Source organism: Gadus morhua, chromosome 16, assembly GCF_902167405.1.
Source record: "Gadus morhua chromosome 16, gadMor3.0, whole genome shotgun sequence".
NCBI classification, from domain to species: domain Eukaryota; kingdom Metazoa; phylum Chordata; class Actinopteri; order Gadiformes; family Gadidae; genus Gadus; species Gadus morhua.
The window spans coordinates 9,551,774-9,568,435 of record NC_044063.1 but is presented as its reverse complement, the minus strand read 5'-3'; the positions used below and the strand labels follow the sequence as shown (position 1 = coordinate 9,568,435).

The 16,662-nt window shown below is 44.1% G+C and overlaps 1 protein-coding gene across 5 annotated transcripts in view; it reads left to right on the top strand.

Moving 5' to 3' along the window:
* Nucleotides 1–8,425: 8,425 nt before the first annotated feature.
* Nucleotides 8,426–16,662, top strand: part of frya (furry homolog a (Drosophila)) — a 67,520-nt gene continuing 59,283 nt past the window's right edge. For 2 of the 5 annotated variants that reach the window (XM_030381124.1, XM_030381123.1), the window contains exon 1: nucleotides 8,426–8,846. In XM_030381124.1, the coding sequence (XP_030236984.1) occupies nucleotides 8,648–8,846 (199 nt within the window). In that variant the 5' untranslated portion in view covers nucleotides 8,426–8,647. Of the gene's footprint in view, nucleotides 8,847–13,318; nucleotides 13,571–16,662 lie in introns of those variants that run through there. The other 3 variants (XM_030381125.1, XM_030381127.1, XM_030381129.1) reach the window with 3 other exon arrangements.

Sequence of the window (16,662 nt, the reverse complement as noted above, 5' to 3'; positions counted from 1 at the left end):
CTTGTCCTCTCCCCTCTCTCTGTCTCCTACTCTCTCTCCCTCCCCTTCTTGCTCTCCCCTTCCTCACTCTCTCCTCAGCTTCCTTCCTCTCTCCTACTACTGCTTTCCTCTCTTGCTATCTCCTTGTCTCTTCTTGCTCTTCCCTTCCCTCATTGTCTCCTAATCTCTCTTTCTCTCTCCTCTCCCTCACCCTCTCCTCAAATCTCTCTGTCTCCAGACGGCTGGCCTTGTGTGTCATGGTTCGGAGACTTCAAAGGTCCGTACTTTACTTCAGAGACGTCCATGGCATACTAACACAACCGAGAGCTAAGCTCCGTTGTGCCGGGCCTACAGCGACCGGTAGGTTAGCAGGAACGGGGGTGTCCTCTACGTCAACTGTAGCATGGGGAAATTAATCTTACATTTGGCTTAATTTCTTATTCAAGGTTCTTCTTCCTGTGTTCTTTAAATGTCTGGTCAAAACACAGTCCTTGTCATTAGTCTTGTGACGTGCCTTCACGCCTCCCGACGAGCATGTGTTATCATTACAAGACAATTTATTTCACTGCTGTTTGGCAGCAAAGCCAAGGCTGAATCCAAAGAGAAGTGGAACACTCGTCAGCAGGGCACTCGTCTCTTGATGCCTACACATGTATCACAAAGGGATGCTTTTTATGAACTTGATGAATCACTGAGGTAATTGTAGCTGTTAACATAATGACGGCACTGAGGGTAGGCTGGAGAAAGACAGATCAGTAATGAGATGGAATGGTCCTTAGACGTAGGCTGTCGACTGCCTGTCGAAAAAGCCAGCTGCAAAGTGGACGTGTCATAGATTTATTGTATCTATCCTCTTGGATGTAACAGATGTTTAACGCAAATTGAAATAGTTTATTGCTTTTTCGCATTTACTTTTCAGCTTTGATCAATAACTTCTTCAAGTGAATGCATATCAAGCTAACGGCACCATGATGGGCAATCTATGAAGATAGTATGTGTTCCAAATGCTTGCTTGGTTGATTACTTCGAAAAAACATATGAGATACATTGAAGTCTCATAAAAATGACTTCCAATTTTGCAATTAATACAGATTACTGTGGCACAGGAAACGGTGCTTGTGGAATGGTGGGACTCTGCAGTAAAATCGTTCTATCCTCACAAAATTCTTTGCGAAAGGCTTTACTTATGAATATTCTCGGAGGATAATCGCATAATGTGAACTCATGCATAACTGTGACATGACTTTCAAAATCCTGCTTGGGAGCATGGTTTTAATTGCTTTGGAGACTTCGATATAAGCTTCAAACTTACCTTGCTACCTGAGTCAGGTGTGAACCAACAGCAGTCTAGTGCCCACACACACACAGACACACACACACACACTCACACACACATGCAATTTCAGAAATTCCTCCTTGTTAAATATGTACTATAGTCTCAAAAGCCAAACTAAATCATTACAGAACTTATGTCGATAAAATTCAACAGGGGAAATAAAACATGATGGTCTATAGATGCCTTTCTTGAATACCATTACTGCGTCTGTCACTTCAGATTGGCAGCACCTGAGGCTTTATAACGTGGGCACCGGTTCGTCACCATGACAGCCATGGTGGGTGAGTGTCGGCTATGTGCTCGACAAGGCAATTGCTGTTGGAGAACTGGACAGGGCTTCGGGCATGTTCCTGTCATGACTCACCAGAATATATAAAAGTGTGACATTCGATAAGATAGCAGTCAGGTATTTAACACTAGTCAAGTTGTTTATAATCCGGAGCAGCTGAATCTGGGTCCTGAGAAGTGAGATTCTTTGGCCCAACGCTTCCACAAAACAAGGTGTTTTTATTATTGTTTGCATTGTGGTGGTGCAGGTAAATAATAAGTACATCTGTATGTAATACTCCCTATGCATACATAAATGAATGAAGGCATGAGCTGTGCTACATGATTTAAGGGCCCTAGTGACTGATTTTCAGATAGTTCTACGTTTCTCATTCATGACCTCTATTGGCAAAAAACTGAAAAACATTATTACACTGGGGAGGTCACCATTCACAATCTGTTCAAAATGTATTTTAATTGCCTAGCGCCCACACGTTGTTTGATGAAATTACGATTACTTGGGGTATTTTATGAGATGTAACATCTTAGAGTGGGCAGCATTGCTCGTATCTTGGAACGTGAATATTTTTTTCATAACTATATTTCGTTTGTAAAGTTTAGCAGAGGGGATATTAATTTAAAAAAGTCAGTCAATATTTGATATTCTAGGCCCTTTCCACTGAATGTCTGGATCACTGGTGTGGTCAAGCCGAAACTAGCAAAACCAAGGTGGAACACAAAAAGGTAGATTGATAGAAATTCGCCGATATATACAGACAGAACTCAGAGGGTCTCTGTAAATGGAAACTTGTCCCAGGCCATTACCTCTAATACTGGTTCACCTCAAGGGTGCGTACTCTCACCCCTGTTGTTCATTTTGTACACAGATAGCTGTAGGTCCTCTCAACAGGGAAGTTATCTAGCTAAATTCTCAGACGACACTGCGTTGCTGTCCCTTTTCCAAGGTCCACATTGCAGCCATGGCCTTGCTTTGACATCGTTTGTTAATTGGTGTGATAACAACTTCTTAGATCTAAATGTAGAAAAAACAAAGGAGCTAGTCATAGATTTTAGGAAAATGAAGGGAGCGCTCAAACCAAGTGTCATCCATGGGGAGGAAGTCCAACTTGTAGACACCTACAAATATCTAGGCACAGTATTTGATAACCAGCTTAAATTTCATACAAATACTGAGGTAATTGTTAAAAAGGGACAACAAAGAGTTCACCTGTTGAGAATGCTGAACTCTTTCAGTGTCTCTAAAGTTATTTTGAGAATTTTTTACCAATCTTTCATTGAGAGTCTTTTAACTTTTTCATTTATATGCTGGACTAACAGTCTGTCAGTGAAGGACATGAATAGTTTAAATAAAATTGTGAAGATCTATTTGCTCTAAGATCACTGGCATCCAGCTCAAGAGCATAAGTTCATTGTGGAAAAAACAAGCAGTCCAGAAAGCTAAATGCATTATCAGTCAGCCTGACCATGTCCTCAGTAAAGAATTTAAACTAATGCCTTCAGGGCGGCGCTACTGTTCAATCAGGACAAGAACAATGAGGTACTCCCACTCTTTTATCCCTGCAACCATCAGGTTACTAAATGATGACAAAAGTCAGGAGTAGGTGGAGAGCACACCAGTGTTGCTGGGTGTTTCCGGGGGCAGGGTGGTTGTTACTGACAGGCTGAAATGAATTGTGAGTTAAATGTGTGTGTTGGACTGCCTTTGATATATGTTTTTGTCTACCTCCTATTGCTATTTATTGTATTTATTAAGTAATTTATTATTTGAGACTGGAAACTGTGAACGAAGTTGCCCATCTTGGGATAAATAAAGTTTTTTAATCTAATCTAATCTAATCTATACGAACCTGGGCACAGTGTACGGCACAGAAACCCTGTCATCCAAACGGCACAGAAAGGCGATCTTCGACGTGTTTCCATTATTCAGGAGGGCAGTAACCTTGTTCCAGTCGTTCTCATCAGATGAAACGGGATGCTCCAAATGAGCGTTATTGGCTCGAGAGCCATTGGGCGGGATTTTTGTATGCGTTTATGGGTGAGACATAGGGAGGGACTTTTAATTGAGGAATATCCGTTTCCGTTACATGTTTTAGATATTACTTTATCAAAATGTCGTAAAAAAATATTATTATTGTTGTTCTTATTTTTCTCCTTCTTGCCATGTTCATCTTTTTCTCGCTGAGGGGGGGGGGGGGGGGGGGGGGGTTGCTGTCGTACACAACTTGTAGGAAGTAAGAGACCGGAAATTGTATTGCGATAGACCAGGATAACGCTCCAGTTCAGGGTCCTCTCTCAGGCTAGGCGGGCAGCAGGCCCATTGCTGTTGCTAGGGGTGGAGTTTGGTTCCTCCACAGTTGATGGAGACTTGGACCAACAGTACAGTTGGAACAAGTGTACTTTGACAGTCCACTGAGTAGTAAGACTTCGAGACCTGTTTCGACGCCATTCGGAGCCGAGAGGATGGAATAGCTACAAACCGCCGTGACTTGAAGGTATTTATCTCTCTTTGATGTTGTCTCTCACGATTTTGCTCACGCACTTCTGATATCGACGCGTTAAGTCGAAGCGTATCTTTAACTGCCAGGAACGAACTCATGAATTTCACATTAGCGTAGTTAACTGTGCAACCTGGAGCAATTCTAACCTACTATAAAAAGCAATACGCCAATAACAGCCGTACTATAATAACAAGCTAAAAAGTTCAGTTTTACCTTGTAACTTTGGAGGCAGATATTCGTCGTGTTTGGTGTGTAATATTAAATTAAGTCATCACAACACAGGATACACGTATTTTTTCTCCCATTACTTATGGATACTAAAGATAGTCTGAGCCTGTTCTGAACAGAAAAAGTGCGGAGTCACAAGGCCTGTAGCACGCGCGTTATATGCGCGCAAACACACAAGCACGCGCGTGCGCGCACACACACACACACACACACACACACACACACACACACACACACACACACACACACACACACACACACACACACACACACACACACACGCACACGTACACAGCGTATAATGAGAAATAATGAAAAAAAGTCCTGTTTTAAAACTATAAGCTCCAAGCCAAATAATAAAACAGGACTTGCCAAGGATGTTGGAAAGTTAACTCCTCCACCAAGGGCAAAGATAAGGCAAAGCACACACCTTTTCAAATCCACCTGTCCACGCTTTATATGAATATATGGGATTTTAAACGTTATTGAACCAACCATCAATTCCCTTATTCAGCAAGTCTTCAAATCTGACATTGCTACTGGAATAGTAATATTCACTTCAGCACCAAAAAAGTGTGTTTCACTTAAATATGTAACAGAAATATGGGTTTAATCGATATTCTATTCATATTTATGCATAATATAATGCGTGGATTGTGGCATAAATTGGTGAAAGGTGTAGAGCATAAAAAATGATTCTTCAGAAAAAACTACATTTTTCGTAAAGAAGATCTACAGACAATGTCTATTTTGATCTTTTAACCCCTGACAGTTGACCCACCAGACAGTGGATCAAAACTTAGCTTGACATTTTTAATGTCAAGTATCTTAAATTATCCGTCCTTCCTCAATAGACCCCAGTATTAACCCCTCTCAAAATGTCTGTCCTTCCTCAATAGACCCCAGTATTAACCCCTCTCAAAATGTCTGTCCTTCCTCAATAGACCCCAGTATTAACCCCTCTCAAAATGTCTGTCCTGCGTCAATAGACCCCAGTATTAACCCCTCTCAAAATGTCTGTCCTGCGTCAATAGACCCCAGTATTAACCCCTCTCAAAATGGGCGTCCTGCCTTTACCAAAGAATAAAGACCAGGTCTTCCAATGCCAAGTACAGATCAGTTAGATCAATGTCATTTTCAAACAGATATGCTCTCCAGACACATTCTGGCAATTTCCGAACAGTTTTTCCCCAAACTGGAGGTAATTAAGGATAATGCCATCACATTCTGGACGCCTACTACTGACTTGTGCAGGGAGTGACCCAGTAAGTGTACACGACAACCCAACTCTTGCAAAAAACATGAAAAAGAGCCAGAAGGGGTTTGCATGTTAGTTCTCACTCAATGACGTTTATCATTTAAGATGGCCGTCGTCTTCAAGGGCCACGGAGGGAGCCACAGGGCTGTCACCTGGAGCCCGCTCCCCTCACCAGATAATAGCCTGCCTCAGACCCAGGGAACAGGTGCTGTTGCGGGGCTTGTTTACAGACCCTGAATGGGGCTATTGTTGAGCTCACCCCAGCTTGGGCAGAACAGGTGAGGGGAACATGCGATCCGTTGAATAATTACTCACTGTTGATGCGGAGGCTTTTCTTCTTCAAGGGCCACAAGTTAGCTCTCTTGGTTGCAGGGGATTTTATATTGTTATGTACACTTGTATAAGTCCAAGTAGAGGTCCTCTTTATAGGGTGCCGTTGGATTGATAAATGTGTGGATTTGGTTGGCTTCAGAGTGAAACAAAATACATTCACAAAAGACACCTTTGTGAATGAATATGTATTGACAGATTAACCCAGAGTTTAGTTGTTTCTGTGGGCAATTCTTCAAGGCAAAATAAATTGTTGTAACTCAAGCAACATGATTCAGTGTGTGGAAACAAATGAGATGAAAAGATGAAAAATACAGGAGGCACTTTTTGGCTACATCCCTCTGGGAGTTTGTGAGAAAGTTTACTTTGAATGTGTTGCTTTCAGACTCAGCCAATGCAACAGCCGATTATACCGACCTTATGACCTTAAGGAATCTCTCTCTCTCCAGTAATAACTGACATCTCTGTTTAAACGTCAACGGGACGTGACACTTTCGAGGGACAATGCTCCGATACCTTACAAGGTGACCTACTAGTTGCATCCAGCATGTTATCGTAGTGTAGTGAGGAGTTAACCCCCGCCCCATTCTCAACAGAAATGTGCTAAAATTAGCCTGTGATATCTATCAATTATTCATCCAGGGCCCTGCTCGGTGCCCTGAGCTAAATTGGAACACTTCTCACCATGGCGACCGGGCTGTATAGCGCCTCGGGGTGTGAGTTTCTCCGAGCATCGCTGGCTCCGTGTCACCAGTCAGACTTGTCCTGCTCCACATGCAGACACACACAGACACACGGGGTAATGATGCCCGCGAGCATTTGCGATTGGTGGTATTTTGACGCAGCTGCATGTTTTGTAGTGGCAGACTGTGTGTTTTGTTGGCTTGTAGTTGGTTGTGTAGTTGTTTCAGCAGTTTTTGTAAAAAATCGAATTGCTTTTTTCAAATTTGTATACACAATTTGTTTTGCTTTCAGTGACTAAATCATCGCTAGTTTCACTACACATATTGACCTCAGGTTTTAACTGAAATTTGCATTCAATAAGTTTATACTGTACAACACTTGTTTCACATTCACATACACTTCAGAGCTTTATTGTGGAGATGTATTTTACCGAGAATACCTACAAATGAGGTCAACTACCTGTAGTTAAACTGTCAAACAGCAGGGGGCGCCATCATACCATGACCACTTCTGTAAGAACACTTCGAAGTAGAGCGTGATTATGTAAATATATGCTTATTAATCAGGCGTGCAAATACTAGAGTAGACGTAAAATAAACGTGTAAAACTGTAACAAATTCTGACCTATAAATGTGTTTAGAGAGATCTCTCTAGTTGTATGAACTCGTAGTTTAGACACGAAAAGACACCTGTAACCTTGCCATGTTTATTGTTAAACAAACTGCTACTCCAATTTCCATCAAAACATCTCTATTCAGGTTACCTCTCTCTGACACTGTCTCTGACACAGGGTTGTGTAGTGAAACTACTGTGTTGTCTTAATAGACTGGCCAACACTGATCAGCATTTGTTTGTTTTGGAAACACAGATGAATATAGCCTATGTTCAGTCGGGCTGGAACGTAAATATTGTCTTTTGTGTTCTGGGATTAACTCTTTCATTGGTAAATAGTGAAAATGACTTCCTTAAAACTAATCTTAGTCTGTATGACAGAGGGATAGAACATGATGGTGCTGCTAGATTTTTTTTTTCTTTGTGAAACAGTCAACACGTCTGTATGCACACTGGCTGTTACTATTGCCAATGTGGGTCAGGCAAGGAAAAACCTGTTCATGCTAGGTGCGGCTCATTCATTTAATATTAAAATAATCAAATGTGCTTTGGAACTAGTTTTGCAAGCTATCGTTTCCACAAGACCAATCAATATTAGCATTATTTATATCTGAATTTCAGGAAATAGGAAAACCAAATGTTCTACAATGCATGTATAGGAAAAAGAAAAACAAAAGCCACCGTTGGGCTTTTCTTTTTTTCTTTTCACTCAATTGAGTAAATTCATTGGACTGTTGTTGGCAATATTTGTACAGAAAGTTTATATTATTGAGACTAAAATAATTAATAAGACTAAAATATGTATTTTTCACCAAGTCTCGTAAACAAAGTGAATTGCAAGTGTATTATTTCGAAGACATCATTCCACAGGGTGCTGTTGCCTTTGTCTGTCTGTCTGTCTGTCTGTCTGTCTGTCTGTCTGTCTGTCTGTCTGTCTGTTTGTCTGTCTGTCTGTCTGTCTGTCTGTCTGTCTGCCTCATTCTCTCTCTGCCCTTCTTCTTCCCTCTGTCCCCCTTCCTTTCTCTCTCTCTCCTGCCTCTTTTCCCATATATTGTCTGTACACGTAACAGAATCTCATTGCATTTCTCTCTCTTTACCTCTCTCCTTCTCCTAACTGCCTTTAGCTGTTTTCTTTGGTTTGTGTGAAAGAGGAGGGGCTCCTCAGTAACTCTACACCTGCCCCATTCATGAGTGTTACAGTATAACTCGCTCCACTGCCCTGACAAGTGCAAGGGTTGAAACACATTAGCGCGAGACCGTAAGCTAGCTGGCCCCCGGGGCAGCACCTCCACTACAGGGGACCTCACTACTCAACCCAGAAGGAGGACCCATAGGCTGGGGAAAGGCAGCAGCAGAAGACAAGCAGAAGAAGTGCGTGATAGACCTCCAGAGAGCCGGCGCTGGCTGCAGGTTGTAGATGATGTCCCTGGCAGAATGACCGGACTCCCCGTGGGCTCCCTGCCATCCAGCATGTCCTCTGCAGCCGGTGTTGCGCGGGACGGGGCTGCGGGCGAGCGGGAACGCTCGGAGGAGCTGGACGAGCTGGTGCCTCTGGACAGACTCGCCAACGGGGGGGACTTCAGAGGGAAGTTTAGAAAGATACGGCCGAGGAAGAGACCCACTATCCTTGAAAGTAGGTGCAGGAGCCTTTTTTTTTTTTTATAATTAGTCAATTTTAATATTATTTGTTACATTTTTGAATTGTTGGTTGAGGAGTTCCCTTGTAGCCGACGACAGATAATGTGCAAAGTTCTTTAGCTGCTGACATCACTTTGTCGAATCTCTCACCTTAAACAGGAATCTGGTGACTTCTTATCAATGGAATTTCTTCTATTTTTAAACTGTACATTACATAAGTAGTTATCCCTTGAATAATATTCTATTCATGTTGAGACGTATTCTAATCAAGCCAACTGTAATAACCGTTGGTTTTAAGAGCCAAAATCCCCAACAGTAACATAATCATCATACAGGACTAGATAAGCCCTTCAAAACTAAACAAACAAATATTTCAAAAGCAACAGCTGCAAACTATTTTTTATATTCAAAACAAAATCTGAATGTTTATTTGTTAGTGAGTAGAGAAGAGGGAGAGAGCTAGGGTCAGGGAGGGAAGGAGAGGGAGAGAGAGGGCGGATGAGAGGAGAGTGTCGGCGAGTGTGGAAGCTAAGAGGGGAGTGGAGGGTCTGAGCAGATGGCTTAAGAACTGGACAGACGTGCTTCACATTCCTCACCTTCGACTGAGCTTGAGAAATGATTTTAATAAGTTCTGGATGAGACTGAGCCCCTCGTACACTGGAAGCCCACGTTGCCAGTAGGACGTTCTCAGTACCTTTTGATTTACCTTTGACCCCCCCCCCCCCACACACACACACACACACTCCAGTCTTTACCCTCTATCCTGTAAACAATCGTTTGCGTTGTTGATTGTAAACAAGGCTTGGGGATTGCATGCTATGACAGACTGAATGAGACGTTCTCTCCTCTGTGATGTGAAGTAAGGTAATGTTAAAGAAATAGGTTGAAGGGTGTGAGGATGTTTGGGTTTGATTCCCAAAATCCACAGTCTACCTGTGGGCCTGCATGGTGCCTAAACTTTAATGACATGTATCTGAAAGATTTGGATAAAAGCATCTGCTGAGTATTGAAAATATGCATTGATCCTTCAGGACTGCACTTAGTGATAGTGTAAGTACATTACATCTCAATGGCCAGGTGGATTTGGGCCCTTGATAAGTAGAAGGACGTCCAGATCTTTTGATATATCCCAAACACTGTCTTAAAGTCTCTCAGGGGTGACAGCAGGTCTGACTTTCCCTAACGATACCCAAACTTAGAGCCAGGCTGTCAAAATATCCCATAATCCCTCTCTCTCAAGTTGGGTCAGCGTGGCATTTTAATGAGAATACTGTGGAAAAAAAAAAAGGAGAGAAAAAAATGCTCTCTCTTATGTCCACAGTGAACACGTCTGTTGAGAAATGAATACATATCTGTTAATATCCTCCCTGTACATAGCTGAAGTTATTAAGAGTCTGCCAGCGCAGCCTGTTGATTAAGCAAAGAAACTCGCTGTACTTTTGGCTGTGGAGGATATTCTAGCAGCTAGACTCGAAAAAGGACACTTTGAATGAAGAGCTGAATATCTTTAACTCTCAAATTTTTCGGTCTTTTTACATTTATGTGTGTGTTTACAGTATAGTTTATACTGAGTGGAATCACTTCACAGCTAAACGAGGACTTGATACCACGAAGAAACAAAAACGAAAAAAAAAATTGCAACGGATTTCTGTCAAATCGCGACAAAACTGTGACTTGAGGTCTTGGCATGCATTGTACCCCAAATGCCGGTAGTCGGGAAGTCGGTGGCAGTCGTGTGTGTGTGTGTGTGTGTGTGTGTGTGTGTGTGTGTGTGTGTGTTTGTGTGTGTGTGTGTGTGTGTGTGCATATGGGTCCCCCCTCAACCCCGCTCAACCTAAACCGTTTCCTGCTAAGCAGCCTTGTTTCAAAGTCTCTGAAATTAGCCAACGAGGGAATTGCATAATCTCCTGCCCCTTAACAGGTCTGTCAATGGTCCAGCCAAGATAGATTACAGCTAACGGTATGAGGCAGCAGTGCATGAGATATGCTAATGAAAGGCTTTTATGTGTGCCGTTTTAATATGATACCCCATACCCCGTAAGTGTCTTTTTTGCTGTCTTGACATTTGGACAAGACACTATGCATAGCTTTCAGCCGGCTGCCTCTCTCTCGCCAAAGATTAATCTGCTCAAAGCAATTCAATGTAACATCAAACGTGGAGGAGTAAAAATAGAACGAGTTTCCCTGTACTAAAGCATATCATATCATGCTGAATCACAGGTCTAGTATAGATCCTTTACCCTGACCAGCTTAGAACGACTATCAAATTCACCTTAATGGTTCTGTGGCAAGAACTTTAATGCATCCCATTTTAAAGCTTCACTTCATGATAAACAGGACTAAGGCTGGATGATACATTGTATACTATTGTCTGCACATTTTGTGTTGTTTATGCTATGTCATCGTCCATAAATAGTAAGTTGAATGGTTGGATGATGAATGGATGGGTTGACTGATGAAACTGGCAGTGTAGCATATTTAAAGTTGTGTTGTTTTATCTTATATAATATATTGTATTTGTTTGGAATTAAGTCAAATCCAAGGAAAACCTTTCAATGATTGTCAAGATGGACAAGCCTGTTCAAATGATCATAATTTCTATGTTACTTTGACTTTCATTCATGTGACACATCCAAGAGCATAACCTCTCTCCATGATTTATTACAGATTAATCATTATCCCCATTCAAGATGAACACATGCACTTCAAAATAAGAGCGTGCGGCTGGTCCTGCTTTGGCCCTGAAAGGCAAATGGGTTATGTGTGAATGGTGTTATATAACAGGGGTCCCGTATATATAACGTGATGGGTAGGCGGGATTTCTGATATAGGATTAGGATAGAAGCACAACATGGCAGTGGAGAAAGGAATATTGCAATATGGACTTTTAAATCTCCCGTAGTGATAAAATATAGATATGCCTTGGATACGCTAAAGATGTTGATTCATGTTTAGATTAATCTAGCAATTAAATAGAATAATCCCGCCCTGGCTAAATGGGAGAGCCTACGCTTATGGTTTACAATATGTGTTTACATGCAAACAAGCTGAGAAGAGGACAACGTATTTATAAAGTGCGAATCATTCATGTATTTTCCCACCAGCCCTATTCAATGCATTCCATTTGACCTCATTTCATGTTTACTGAGAGCGACCTACCAAGAAAAAAGCACAGCCAACCTCGGTTTTAATGATTTACACACTGATATGCTGAGGCGACGTCGACCCCAAAAGTAAGAGAGCCTTAAGGCGCCATGCCTTGCCTCAAGTCTCTGCTGGACCCCCGCATTAAAACAGTAAACTCAAGGAGATCTCTTTAATCCTCATTGGCTCGGCCACCCCCCCCACCCCCCATATGCACTCCCCCAGGGAAACCAGATGCTCTGTGTTATGTCTTTGCTGCTCACTCACAACTCCTGGGTCACTGACCAGGGGTAGACCCACAATCTTGGGGATCGCAGCCCAGGGGGGCTACTGAAATATCGTTGATAGCCAGGGAGATAGAGAGAGAGAGAGAAAGAGAGAGAGAGAGAGAGAGAGAGGGACAGAGACAGAGACAGAGAGAAAGAGAGCAAGAGAGAGAGCGAGAGAGATTAGAGAGAGATTGTAGAGCGAGAGGGAGTGAGACAGCTAGAGAGAGATAGAGTGTATAGAGAGATCGAGAGATAGGTTAGAGAGAGAGAGAGAGAGAGAGAGAGAGAGAAAGGGAGAGTGTAGAGAGAGATAGAGTAGAGAGGGAGAGAGAGAGAGAGGTTAGTTATTATTAACCGGGCTGCGCTAAGAGGATTGCATCCTGCGCTCGCTGCCTCCGCGCGGTTATTTAAAGGAAGCTAGCTCTCTGTGCTGCCACCGACGCTGCCGCCCACTGCCTGCCACGGCTTTAGAGGGAGGGAGGGAGGGAGGGAGGAAGGGAGAGGGAGAGAGAGGAAGGCAGGGAGGGAGGGAGGGAGGGAGAGAGATAGAGAAGGAGGGAGCTAGGGAGATGGAGGGACGGAGATAAGTTAGAGGGAACAGGGAATGTGAGAGAGAGAGAGAGTAAGGGATAGAGGGAGAGAGAGGAAGGGAGGGAGGGAGAGAGATAGGAAGGGATAGAAAGAGAGAGGAACGTTAGAGGAATAAAGGGAGGGCCAGAGAGAGGAAAGGAGAGAGAGGGTGTGTGGTAGGGACTGAAGGAGAGAAGGGAGGGAGAGGGTGGGTGGTAGGGAGAGATAGAGGGGAGGACATGAGAGCAGGGAGATGGAGGGGTAGAGAGCGATAGCGAGAGAGGGAAGAGAGAGACTGACAGCCAAGGACATAACACAGTGGGAGGAGGAGGAGGGGGTGGAACCACTGTAGCTCTCTTGCTCTCTCTCTCTCTCTCTCTCTCTCTCTCTCTCTCTCTCTCTCTCTCTCTCTCTCTCTCTCTCTCTCTCTCTCTCTCTCTCTCTCTCTCTCTCTCTCTCTCTCTCTCTCTCTCAGACTCTGTGTCTCTCTCCCTCTGTCCGGCTCTCATTCTCTCGCCGGTGTCACAGCAGCAGTGAGCGCGTCACAGCGAGTGACGGTAGGCTCTACCTGCTGCTGGCATTTGGCTGAGAGGCTGCAGCCACACTGCACCGGTCAACACCGGTCCACGTCAGTCCGCTACAGTCCACCTCTAGGGAGCTGTAGCCATGGCCAGCCAGCAGGATTCAGGATTCTTTGAAATCAGCATCAAATCTCTGTTGAAATCATGGAGTGGCAGTAAGTTGAAGTTCCTTTGCTGGTTATTTTGATGGCTGCTGCAGTTGCTATTATTGTTGTTGTTGTGGTGGTGGTGGTGGTGGTGGTGGTGGCGGTGGTTCTTGTGGACATCTTGTCCAGTGAGCGACACTAAAAGCTTGAATTTGAGATGTGCGTTGGGTAACCTAACCATAATTGTTACCCTGGAATGGATTGCTGTTGTTTTGTTTACCTCTCGGATAAAGGTGTCCCCGTCGCTCAGCATTCAGTTAATTTTGCCCCTAACGATTTAGAATAATTTAATTTAGAACAACCAAACCCAACAACGTGCGTCACAGGTCTGCAGGCACAACGGTCTCTAGAAATCCTCCTCGTCAACCGTGTTAACTGCTGCCTCATAACTCAGCACTTCAGCTCTCACTAAATACCAAACAAACCGCGTCCATCTTACGGTGGGCCTGTTGCCTTATGGTCACATTTAATCATTTCATTTGAACTCACCCGTTTAACACCTCCCCCTTGGACCTCCTGCCCCTCGGGCCCTCTCTCCCCGGGGACTAAATACCCACTCCTGTGCACTGGGACACTCTAATAGGATTAGGAGGATCTTCAGCGGGGTAGCATGTCCTGTGCTCACGATGCAGCGACCGCATGCTGGTGCTGTTCCGTCCCCACAACCTGTCGGCCCTCAGGTTTATGGTCCCCCCCGCTCTGCTCATCCACGTCCTGTGCTGTCACGTGTTCAAACATGTGGAGGTGTATGCAACCCAGAAATGTTATGAATATCTGTAAGATATATAGCGTGAGAAACACAGGTGGTACTGTTGTGGTATTTACCCTCTCCAGTTGGGTTAATCACCCGGGGCTGGGCATCGGATGCTGATGTAGAGAGATACCGTGACAGGGCAAACTGGGCCTGCCGTGTCTCCCGTGTTGTATAATCCTCACAGCAGGGGTCACTTTGCTGATAAATGGACAGACACTGCGTTGTACCACCGGGGGCATGGCCTGTAGCCGGTGATGGGTCTCGAGGAAGGGAGTCACTTGGTTTTGACAAGTGCTGGGGGGACATAAGGGCTCAGATTAACAGAACTTTAGTTTAAACGGTGTTCAACATGTGATGGGAGATCAGTATAGGTTGATGATAATGTCGAGAAAAAAAATGTGGACGAAACGCAAAAAGCGCATACAACATCGACCGCACACATGTAGCAGTCATCCGTAGGCCCACGCATCACATAATTCACAGCTGAAACACCATGTCGTTCGAACAATGGCAATATCACTTCTACTGAAAGCACCAATGTATGTCAGTCAGCCCCAAAGTGATGGAGACAGAATTTGCCTTTTAATATATTGTTTTGGACATGTCCCCACTGTAAATAAATGTGATGATGACCACCCTGCCTTTGCAGAGCAGTGAGGACTGTGTAAACATTCCAACATCTTATCTATATGCAAGATTTCTTCTAACCCTTACTATCTATTATATTCCCAATCCCCTCTTGTTTATTTGCTAATTTTCCCCTTGCCCGTAGTGGTGCTGTTTCTAAAATATGTTTTATTTTTAAATCAGACAGTGTGCGTTTGTCTGGAATGTCACGCAGCGTGTTATGCAATCAATCACAAGATAAGAAACAACTAACTTCACTCAAGGATGGCCGAATTAAGAACCTTTCTGCTTGATGTTTCACAGAAGAAGCTTGGTGAGAGGAACATCTAGGTTCAGACTTGGTTCAGTCAGGCTCAGTCTAGGTTCAGTCTAGGTTCAGTCTAGTTTCAGCCTGGTTGAGCGTAAGTTCAGTCAGGTTCACTCTAGGTTCAGTGTAGTTTCAGTCGGGTTCACTGTAAGTTCAGTCTGGATCAGTCAGGTTCAGTCTAGGTTCAGTCTGGTTCAGTCTGGATCAGTTAGTTCAGTTTAGGTCCCTCTTAATTGCAGTCCTTGATGAAAGGAGATCACATGCAATGCAGCAATGCAGGGCTATATCAACAAGTTGCTGTTGCTGTTCTGCTCGGTCTGTTAGTCCAACAAACAAAAATACCCCCTCCGGATTCTCTGACCTAATGTTTCCAATAAAAGAGTGTTGACCAGACACACAGACCGACCATTGTCTGAGACACTTGAGATCTAGTTTTCTCTTTGCTTTTTCAACCCGAGCACCACCACTTGTCCCAGAGGAAGATCCCCATCCAGCCAATCACTGCACAGGACAGGGAGAGGGAAGTATTTGTGAGAAAAGCAGCATGCAGGAACTTTAGTGATAGGCCCGAACAAGGGCTATTTTTAGGACCAATGTGGCATTCTGTTTTTGGAGTCTGTTTTGGTTTATTTAGTTTCCCTTCGATGACGTTCAAGTCTTGGCTGTTGTTTAACATCAGCAGTACCTTGAAGTATGCCAAATATGAACCGAAACGAAAGGGCATCATTTACTCTAAATCTTCATGGCTACAGTGCAAGCCTTTTATCTCTATAGGGTATGTCTGCATCCCCCCCCCCCATAAGGAACAGATGTACCCTGGATCGCAGCCGGGGGTCAGCTGGCTAAAGCCAGGCCCGATGGGCACTAGCTAGAGACCCGCGCTTTAATCTGCTTTCAACGGCCGCCTGTAATCACTCTCTCTCTCTCTCCCTCTATTTCCCTTCCTCTCTCTCTCTACCTCGCACGCTCTCCAAGTCTCTTCATCTTGCTTGCTCTCTCTCGCTCTCTTTTCTCTCTATCCTTCTCTGTCTGTCTCTCTCTATGTCTCTCTCTATGTCTCCCTACCCCTTCTCCTTCTCTCCATCTCTCTCCCTCTCTCTTACTCACGCCCTCCCTCAATGTCCCGCTCTCTCTGGTCTCTTCCGTTCACACACATCCAGGAACTGGAAACGTGATAATGTATTCGTATGAAGATGTTGTTTCTCCAACTCCTCCCGTTCTGACAAATTGGGCCTGGAATCTCCCCCCTCTCTCTCTCCATCACCGTTTCCCCCCCCCCCTCCCCTCTCTCCATCACTGTCACTCCACCCTCTTTGTCTCCCACCCTCTCCTCTCACTTTCCCTCTCTCTCCCTCCCTCTCTTCCTCTCTTCCTCTCACTTTCTCTCTCTCCCTCTTCCCCTTCCTCCCTAAC